The sequence below is a fragment of the Dermacentor andersoni genome, chromosome 3, assembly GCF_023375885.2.
Source record: "Dermacentor andersoni chromosome 3, qqDerAnde1_hic_scaffold, whole genome shotgun sequence".
NCBI classification, from domain to species: Eukaryota; Metazoa; Arthropoda; class Arachnida; order Ixodida; family Ixodidae; genus Dermacentor; species Dermacentor andersoni.
Window position 1 is genome coordinate 48,350,139 of NC_092816.1, and position 10,911 is coordinate 48,361,049.

The 10,911-nt window shown below is 46.7% G+C and overlaps 1 protein-coding gene across 1 annotated transcript; it reads right to left on the reverse strand.

Annotated features, from left to right (window-relative positions):
• Nucleotides 1-783: 783 nt before the first annotated feature.
• LOC129388105 (uncharacterized) lies at nt 784-10,384 on the reverse strand. The gene is made up of 6 exons (XM_055078159.2): nt 9,825-10,384; nt 6,537-6,804; nt 2,076-2,247; nt 1,230-1,375; nt 879-1,011; nt 784-810 (listed from the first exon to the last, which is right to left on the reverse strand). Exons 2-6 carry the CDS (start codon nt 6,695-6,697, stop codon nt 784-786), a joined length of 639 nt encoding a protein of 212 aa, XP_054934134.1. The 5' UTR covers nt 6,698-6,804; nt 9,825-10,384.
• Between the last annotated feature and the right edge of the window lie 527 nt (nt 10,385-10,911).

The following is a 10,911-nucleotide window of genomic DNA, read 5'->3' on the forward strand; positions in this document are numbered from 1 at the left end:
TGACCATAAGGTTATTAGTTAAAACGTTAAGTAGTGAATTTTTGTTATTAGTCAATTATGCATTTCAATTTTTCGTGCTAGTAGTGTTCGCCGCTTAGGGTGGGCCACCTGATGAGCTAGAATTGTGCGATCTGCCGTAGGCAACCTTTAAAAATGTTTGAAAGTGTTCGCTGAAACACCCGGTATATGAAGGCATATAGGGGACATAACAGTGAAGGTCGCGAGAAAGGGTTCCATGCAGAGAAGAGATACTTATAGTAGACGCAGAAATATACCGCGTTCCTCTCGAATTTTTAGATGCAGGCGAGATGAGGTAAAATTACGAATTATATTGATAAAGCTTCGTAGCAGAGGTATACTTTGATATCTGCGCAGTAATAGTTGATACGCTATTATTAATTATAGCTTTACTCAATAATCTGGCGTGTTATTAGATAATTTGGGGAAGTACTGCATTGCTACCGAATCGAAGTCTGGCAATACTAAAAGCAAAATCTTTTCATAGAAGCCCTGCATTGTACGTAGTTGACACGAGCTTCGAGAAATACGCTCTCGAGGTGTGGGACGATATGTGCATCACCGTATTCACCTAACGTTTCCGCACTGTGGAAAATTACAGTGCGGGGACTTGATTGATTGATTGATTGATTGATTGATTGATTGATTGATTGATTGATTGATTGATTGATTGATTGATTGATTGATTGATTGATTGATTGATTGATTGATTTTAACATTCCAAATCAATAAAGTCGCTATGAAACGCCACGGTGCAGCAGATTACTACTGAATAATTTTGGCCACCGTTAACTGTGACAACAATGCACTTCACAACACATTTTTGAGTAGCGTAAAAGCATTCGCTGATGCGTTCTTACCATTCCCATGAATCGAAGATTATTTTTCAACTTATAAGGCGCAGGGCCGGCGGTACTGCATCCGTCGGAGAGCATCAGAGCTTCCCGTTGGGTGATGTGAGTGCGAAGTACGAAGGCACTGATCGGAAAAGACCTGTCGGCAGAGGAGGTGTTCAATCTGAGCAAATTTGCCGAAATCAAACACTCGGAACACGCTGCTGTCTCTTGTAGAACGTTCGTGGAAAGTACGGTGCAAATGCGTGCCACAATTGCACACGCCCCCACCCCTATAACGTGAGCAAGCAAACGCAAAAGTTTTAAAGAGGTGTTCGAATAGCGAAATCACTGAATCGAACAAGAATAATAACGCACCCGACGTGGCGTTCGAGGGCCTTGAACAACTCCTTGTTCGTGGACATGCGGAGATGGGTGCCCAGGATGACATACGCCTTGCGCTGCCTCTTCGCCGCCATTTTCGACGCCCTCCGGCGGATATTCTCCTGGATACTTTTAAACTTCTACAACAAGAAAGAAAAATGCACAAGACAGTTACGCTTTTTAAGCATGGCGCTTTCACTTGACGGTGATATAGACGCCCGCCCATCTTTAGGTGGTGGTGGTGATGATGATGATGATGGTGATTAGGATGATCATGATGATGACGATGATGATGATGGTGGTGGTGATGATGATGATGATGCGTGGCGTTCAATAGCGCAAGGGCCAGATCTGGCCAAAGAGCGCCAAGCAAGTGACTTGAGAGCGGGGTGACGAAACTTCGTCCGTGAGAAATGCAATAACGCAGTAAACACGGGAAACAAGAAAGATGCTCCAACAAGTTCATTTACTTTCCTTCCAGCTTGTCCAGCCAAGAACGTCACATGTGGCTCACTCAGTAACATTATTCAGGGCCTGGTATTAAAATTACCATAAAGCGTTATTTATCTCAGTAGTAACCTGTCAGCAGATGAAAAGGGTTTCAAACTTATTGAAAATACACACGTATAAAAGTCATCACAGGAAGCTGTGGGCCCTGTAAGAAAAGTGAACGCTTACACAAGTAATTAAGTCTGAGGATGAGAAACGTTTCCAGTAATATCTTCTTGCATAGCATATTGTCGCAGCAGCCTAAAGTAAAACGTGATTTCGTCGGACTTTGAAATACAAGTCTCAGTTGCAAGCAGATCAAGTTGAATGCATCTGACACCAACAGTGTACCTCAAGCACTGCGAAGGCTTTGCCCACAACGTCGTCCGGGGGCGTGGTGTCCTCGGGCTTGATTCGCAGGTCGAGGATGGCGTAGTGGTAGATGTTCTTGTGCATCCAATAGTTCCTCATCTTGTTCTGAGCTCTTTTTCGTATAAGGTCGTCCATAACTTTAGGCACTTTTCTGAAACAAAGCACACAAAAGTTTTTTTCCATGTAATATCCATTCGTTGATGAGGAGTGGGGCTATGGTTTACCCTTTTTATTTTGGTGCAGCATAGAATGAAGACGCTCTTACAATAGCTAATTTAGGAAAGCCGTGACTATCGTCAAATCGTTATCCCACACTTTGCAACATGTCTGTCGGCTGAGTCTCGTGGTATCACAAGTTATGTGTTGCGAACGATAGAAACATTCAGCGGTGCACTTGAGATTGTTAGCCGTTGTTTTAGCTATACGAGGGGCGACACGTTGACGTAGCAGTAAGAGCGCCCTCGCAGTTACCAGGCGTCTCACAGCGCCGGCGTAGCAGCCACACACGTGGGGCTCTTCAAGTGCAGTTTGTACTCTGGCCTGGTGAGGAGCGCCGACAAATAGGTAGGATGGGACGCGCATCGATACGCGTCCTCGGCATGTGGCTGCAAGGCAGCAGAAAGTGCAACCACACCATCAGCCTCCTCAAGAAGTCGACCGAGAACGTGAGCAGAATGATAAGCAGGGTCTCCCAGAAGAGGCACGGCATGAGAGAAGAAGACACTCTCAAGCTCGTCAACAGCCTGATCGTCAGCAGAGTCATGTACTCGCTACCCTACCAAGTGAGGACTAAAACGACCAACGAAGAGATTGAAGTCGTCCTGAGGAAAGCCTACAAGACGGCGCTGCACCTGCCGAGAAACACCTCCAACGAAAAGCTGATGCAACTAGGGGTGAGCAACACCTTCGTCGAAATGGCGGAAGCACAGCGGAAAGCGCAAATGAAAAGACTAACGGGGACCTACACGGGACGAAACCTGATCGGTAGGCTGGGCTTCGAAATAGGAGACGTCGACCGGTACGAGGACGTACCGGCGGGAATTAGGAAAACCTTTAATGTAAAGCCTATACCGAAGAACATGGATCCCAGGCTCCACGAAGGCAGAAGGAAAGCTAGGGCCGAATACATAGAAAAGACAGTGGCTAGAGAAGAGAACACTCTCTTCACGGACGCGAGCATAAGTTTAATAGGAAGCGAGGCAAAGGCCATCGCGGTAGTAATGAACAAGGAGGAAAAGCTTGTCTCGTGCGTCTCGGCCGAGATACGGAGCGTAGCTGAAGCCGAGGAAATCGCCGTGGCGCTGGCGGCGATGCAAGGATATAGGGAGAATAAATCGCTAAATATTCTCACAGACTCGAAAGAGACTTGTCGCAACTACATGAGGGGCAGAATATGCAAAACTGCCCTTAGGATCCTCAGAGGGGGTAACCCCTCGGAGGAGGCGAAAATCAAACACAACCTGATCTGGATACTTGGACACGAGGGCATAAGGGGTAACGAGGCGGCGGACGGTCTAGCTCGAGCTAATAGATTCCGGGCTGGGCAGCAGCAGGAGTACCGCGCTAGTTACGCCGGGATCCTCAGTGACAGTTATTCGGAATTACTGCAACACTACAGGGGGACTAGATTCAAGTACCCACCGCCCCATAAAGCGCTGACGAAGGAGGAAGCAACGGGCTGGCGTAGGCTCCAGACAAACACCTTCCCCAACCTTTTCATATTCAACAAGATGTTCCCAACGCAGTATAGGGACACCTGCCCCTGGTGCGGGGCTACACCCACACTCTATCACATAACTTGGGAGTGCGAACGAAACGACGCATTCCGCGATCATAAACCCCCGAGTGCGGAGCATTGGGAGAGCCGGCTCGTCAGCTGCGAACTCGCCGTCCAAAGAAGGATGGTGGAGCACGCTAGGGACGCGGCCAAACTCAGTGGAGCCCTGGACTGAGGGACCACCCATGCTGAAGAGGCTTCCCTTCGACGGGAAGACAGCGTGAAGAAGAGAAGGCCTCGATCCGCGAGAATTCCATTTTATAATTCAATAAATGTTTTTCTCTCTCTCTTACTGCGAAACGCACTGGCGCGTCTCGCGCGTTTCTGGAAACCTTCTAACCGTCTACGTCAGGGCTGTGACAGCACGTTGACGGCGACGGCGCCAACGGCAACAACGCACTTTGATTGCGCGTACAATTGCAATAATATATATGTAACGATGGATCCCGCACGTTCGTGTGAATCGGTGATAAGCGAAGAGGTCGGATGCTTACTGAAATGTCTTCCCCTCAACTTATTCCCTTTTACTCAGCGTTTCTCGTTTAATGCGCACACTGGTCACGTGTTGTTCCCCTCAATCCCTTCATCCACATTTGGCCGGCTTCTTCAATTTTCTATTGCCGACCTCTTTGCTTCTCGCCTCTTGTTCTCTTTGATTATTCGAGCATCCACACAGTGGTACACACCCATTTTAGGCGTAGAATTTTTCACTATATTACCCAGAGGGAAATCTGGCGCTGCTGCGCTGTGGTATGCGTGGAAATACCGGTACATTGTGATTTCGGATTGGCATCGTTCTCGGAGAGCCAGGACGCTTTGAAGACCCCCCTGACTAGCACCATTCCTTCTGTTACAATGATTCATTTCCTACTGAACAAGCACGTAAAAAGCTGTTCTGGCTTTGTTATATCACAAAAACTTTTGTTTCATTATGAGGACTTGTTATTGGATGTGCAATTTTATCAAATTGTAGAAAGGATCAGCGGATCGTTAAAGTTGAAGGACAGACGACAAGATTCGCGCTCGCTTTGGAACAGCTTGTCATCTGTTATTGCTTTTTTTCGCTTAATCTTGCATTGTAGGAAGCAAACTTCATTGAAAGATGGAATATGGGTGAATGAAAACCATTTATGTAGTCTTTACTTTAAGAACGCATTATTTGTTTAGCGATATCCACAATTTAGACCAAGCCTCGTACAACATCAGACAACACAAGCCTCTCACACCCATATACCTATGCAGGAAGGAAAACGAAAGGAGGGAGCAATCGCGCAATGCGATTGAAGCCAAACCTGGTGGCCCAACACGTGATTGCACGTCAAAGTGCGCGATTGGCTTTAGTGTTCCCGCTCTTCAGGCAGAGCCACGGCAGGGCAGCCAAACAAACGCGCACCGAATAGAAACTACTGGCGTAGCTTTTGGCAACCCAACGTCTCAGCAAATCTCGATTCTTGCTCCGTGATCTCGACGCAAGAGGTCACGAGCTGGGCCACCACTTAGCAAATATATGGGCTTCATGGAGTGTTCGCTTACCGATGGTGGCTGCGTGACGTAGTGTTCTCTCCTTCCTCTATGCATATACCGTCATTCGCATGACAGCTCAGAGCACTTTAGAATTCTAAACTGCCATAGATGGTGGTGCCAGATTTCCCTCTAGGTAATATACTGAGAAACTCTATGATTTTAGGCGTTCGGCCAAGGACGTTCAGACACACCCCAGTGTCACATTCCCGCCTCCACGTACCCAGTTGTTCAAGAACTTCTTGTTGGGCTAGTTGGTAGTTGTTTATTATAAAATATGAAGACGCCAACAAAACGGACACACACAAGAGAAGAGAACAGGACAGGGCGCGCTGTCCCTTTCTCTTCTGTTGTGTGTGTCAGTTTAGTTGGCGTCTTCATATTTTATAATGACCAGTTGTTCAAGATGTGCAATCGGCAAGACAGCAGCAAAAGACAGCAGCCAAAACTAGCGAAGTCGGAACAAGAGGCCGAGAGAGCCTAGCCTTGAAATGCGTGATATGCTTATAAGTACAACGGAGATAATTAGGATTAAGCATTACTGCAATTATTTCCTATAAAAAATTTGATATAATTTATGTGCTCCTTTTTGAAGCTACTTTGTGGCTTTTATAAGCAGAAATACACCTGCAGTTCAGAGAAATATTATGCAAAAAGAATAAAAGAAGCTTGTGCCACTGTTACGGCTGAAGCGAAAGAGCCCTAACTGCATATTACGTCAAGGCTATCGAACCAACGTTTCAGGGTAAGGTTAGTGATGGGTACTTGAAAAAAATATGCGTGGCTTTGCTGTCGGAAACATGGGAGACCAATGGAGCTGGGGGAATGCCAGTAAAGTAGTGCCAAACCGCACACAAGACACACGAGCGCCTGCAATGGCGTCCGTGATTCGCTTGCCAACTCCGTAGTAGACGCCGCGGTTGTCTCCACTCTGTGTGGAGTGGCGGGCAAGCAGGACATCGAGGCACCCTGTGTTTATGAAACGGAGCCGCCAGACATGAACGCCCTAAACGCGCATGGGCAGGCACGCAAAGTGATACGCTAACAGCTCCAGCCAACGGCCTTGCCCGATCTTCATTACTTTCGCACGCGAGGACGTCCGTCCCGAACGGCTCCGTGACAATGTGGCAAAGCACGCGTACATGAGAGGGACGTGGATGCCGTAGGTGGTCTTGACCGCTTTGGCGGCCTTGTCGAGAACCTGCTGCGTGGCCTTGTCACCGTCGTTGAGGAAGGTGTCGCCGCCCTTAGGCAGCGCGTAGAAGGGCACCAGGGCCACGTCACACAGGCCGTCGAGCCACATCGGGCCGTACTCCTGGGTCCGACCACCGAGCACACACACCAGTGACCGGCTGGGTAGCAGCTGGGGCGAGTGACCGGTCTTGCGCCCGGTGGGGTTCGTCCTTGAACCTGCGACGCCGCCGCGCACAAGCGTGTGGCAAAGGAAAGGTATTGATTATGCCGGCTCTATGCTCAGTGCTCGCCAATCACATACCCACCGCAGTAGCTTATAGTGGGTATATGCCGTGTTGCTCCACCGAGCTCGTTATGCGTTCGATCAATCGATCGATCGACCAATTGGTTAGTCAATCAATCATTCAATCAATTTTATATGTTTCTGAAAGTTCTGTAAAACAGTGAAATGCCTAATCGACTAATTAGCAAGCAATCGCTAATTAATTTTTTGACTATTTACCTTATGGCACATACTGCAACTTACAAATTCTTGCGGGTGAGACTACAAGGCATATCCACTAGAAAAGAATTCTGTGGAATTTACGAGATGTACACGGTCAGGCTTACGGTAAGAATGCACTGTCGTTCCAAGTCAGAAGCTATACATGGTTGTATTTAGGCATAAAATGAATTACAATAATTTGTGTATACAGGAGGAGGTCCCCTAGTCAGAGACTGTGGGACCTGTGGGACTTTTCCAAGTGGACATGCCTTGCGAAATCCCCAGCCACAATTTGTACATTGAAGTATTGGCTTCTTATGATACGATCAATAGATGTCGGGCCGCTCGGTTACCTTTCTTCTCGTTCATAAAATTGAAATATGTGTCATAAGGTAATTGCTTAAAAACTGAATAAGTGATTTGTTGTTGAATATTCAAATATGCGTTTCAACTTTTTTTTTTTTGCGCGTGTAATGTCTGCCTCCTCGAGTTCAGCAGCTCACGTACTAGAATTGTGCGATCTGCCACAGGCAATATATTTTTTTAATTCTAAAAGTGTTCGTTGAAACACCCGGCAGATACGGCGGCCGTGGCGGCTACATTTGCGACGAGCATCCAGTGCAAAGATCCCTCGTGTACTTAAATTTATATGGGCCGCGTTTTATAAGGGACACTAGATTATCAATATCAGATCGTGGGTCCCAGATTCTGGGTCCCAGAGTCCCCAGAATTACTTGTTCAATCCAGTGCAACAAAAGCCATGAGGGTTTGTGTCAGCCAGTCACTGACGAAAACTGCCTACCTGTGTTTCAGAAAAAGGGCTCGCCAATTGTGCGCTAGGAATCCTTCAGTGACGCGTCGCGCGGAGGGCGATTAGAGGCGGACAATGAAAAAGAAAGAGAGGGAGGCGGGCGGCGCTTGTTTTTCCTCTTCTGGGTGGCTGACGTGACCAGTACCTTTTCAAAATTCGTCATTGTGGCGTTCACGCTCACAATTTCGAAACTACACCCAGCGAGCTATAAGCGACGTCGTAGCTGTAAGGCTACGAAATAATTTTTGACTACATGGGGTTCATTGAGGCGGCCGTAGTGCCGGACGAGCGAGTGTGTTTTTCTTTTTGATTTCGGCCCCACCGAAACGCGGACACCGCGGCCGGGATTGACCCTACGGGATGGCACTCAGCAACGCTATACTTAACGCCATCACCACTGACCTATCGTGGTGGATAACGGGTGACGTATAGCGAAAGTTTGAAGTGTGTAGGCTCATCGCACTCTTTGCAAACGATAACTCAATGGCAGCAGCGTGGCTTTGAATACACGTCCTGCTACAGGCGCCGAACGCTGAGGCTAGCTGTCGTACTCCGTACATAACCTCACCAATAGAAGATGACTCCACCCGGATAGTTTCAAATGTATAGGCCTCACTCGGAAAGACGGGTGGTCACGTAGATGTCGCGCACGAGCTCAACAGTGGATCGAGTGTAATTTCAGAGAAAGTAAAGCATTTCCTCCGTAAATACTCTCGGGATGAGTTTCAATTTCAGTGCAACCCAATAGCCAATGTACTTCACGTCGGCTTAGACGGCAGCGTTTAGGTAGCAATTCTTGGAGCGTTCGATCGGTGCGCCGCGCTGAGCAAGGAAAGTGTTTCAGCCTTGTTGCGAGGCTTAGGAGACTCTACTCGTGCAGCAAGGCCAGCAACACGTGCACACGTAAGCCAACTAATTTTTAGCTCGGCGTATGGAAACTTGGTAACTTCTGACATAATTAAGCATTGATTAATTTGCAGTGCACCACTCGGGTACCTTACAGAGTGTTTTCTTTTTCTTTCTTTCTTTCTTTCTTTCTTTCTTTCTTTCTTTCTTTCTTTCGATCATACAGAGCTTTAAAATTCGCCTGTGGCAGATAGCGTAAGTGTAGTCCTTGTGCTGGATTACTCGAAGCGACATACATTACACGCCCCAAACATTCATATGCGTCATCGACTAACTTATTAAAAATATTACTAATTAACTTTCTAACTGATAATTTTGCGGCAGATATTGCAATGTAGGAATTGTATACCCGGTGAGTTTGCAAGGCGTATCCACTTGGAACGAATTCGGAGGATTGCACGGGACTTGAGCTATGTGCCGTGAAACTTGTGGTAAAAATGCACTGTATTGTTCCACCTGCATTTTTAACAAATCACCGTTTTGTTCACTGAAGCACAAAAGTAACTGGTACGCTCATGTAGTACTTCATTGTACACTTTGGGAATAAACATACTGAAACTGGTGGCACCCTCAAACTTCGTTTCAGGTGGATACGACTTTCAAACTCATAGGCTACAATTCGTAAGTTGCAATATGTGCCGAGTAATAAGTAATAAAAAGTTAATTAGTGAATTTGTTAATTATTCAATTATGCATTTTTATTCCTCGTACAAATGATGTCTACACATTTGAGTAATCCATCTCAAGGATTAGAATTGTGTTATCTGCCACAGAGGCAATTTTTGAAAGTTCTGTGATGTATGTATGTACGTATGTATGTATGTATGTATGTATGTATGTATGTATGTATGTATGTATGTATGTATGTATGTATGTATGTATGTATGTATGTATGTATGTATGTATGTATGTATGTATGTATGTATGTATGTATGTATGTATGTATGTATGTATGTATGTATGTGGAAACACCCGGTATTATAGACTGCGTGCAGAACAGGGACGCAGCGCCCATGTGTGTGCGTGAGCAATTACCTGGCGGCTTCAATAGCACCCCCGTCCTGTGGTCGTGCCCCTCGGACTCGTTTATGGCGCGTCCGATGATGTGCGGCTCATTTTCGGTGGAGACCACGCCCTCGTACTCTTCTGTGGCCTCCAGACGGGCGGCGCTTCCGACGTTGGCTGTGAAAACGGCGCATGCGCAACAAGAGCTTGTGAACGTGGTCTCTATATATGGCAAACGCTCGCGCTAGATTACGCACCGGTAATAGTGGCAAGCACACACAAAATAAAAAGACGTTACGCTAAAGAAAAAAAAAAGAAAAAGGAAAAAAAGAAGCGCCATTTCGAAGATACCACCCGAGCTTATGTAGACACATCTTGTATCCTATGTGCTTTTTGAAGGTTCGTAATCCTTACAATTTCCTATAAAAAGATCCCTAGAGTGAACTCTGACGCTGAGATCGTTCAGCTCATGTTGCAATGCGCTCTGTGCTACCGAGAGGTAAAATTTATATGACGACCGAGACAAGGACGACAAGGGGCAAGCTATACCAACTGCTTTATCACTGCCTGATTTATCTTCCTCACGCAGGTCTCGAGATCAAGCTGGCAATAATAGTCACGTAAACTGGAACCATGCACCTTGTGATGGTTAATTACTGGCTGAATATCCGCTGTTTTGTCAGTGTGTTCTTGACTTTTTCAACTTTATTTTTCTTCTTTCTAACCAACAGGCATCTATCTGCACACGCTTATTGGACCGCATCCCACGTATGGTCAGCGTTTCATTCACAATAGGCCAATTGGTGGTTTGCGCCTCGTCACCTTTGTCTGGTGTGTCCTATCGTGTTGCTAGTTTTACTCGATTGTGTTCGACGCATTAAAAGATCAACGAGTTTCTCGCTTTACTCAACGTCTGTTCCATCGGGTACATCGTAAGCCAATTGGCACACATTAACGTGCTTTCTCTGTACACATCACGTCCTTATACCGTTTACGGATGTGAGGGTGAGATTTACAGACCGATTTACGCACTCAAGGACCCTTAGGTGTCCTTTAGGGTGTAAGAAGCTCTTGGAAAGACTTAGTGTCGTGCGTCAGTGGTGGCTGCGCCCGAGCC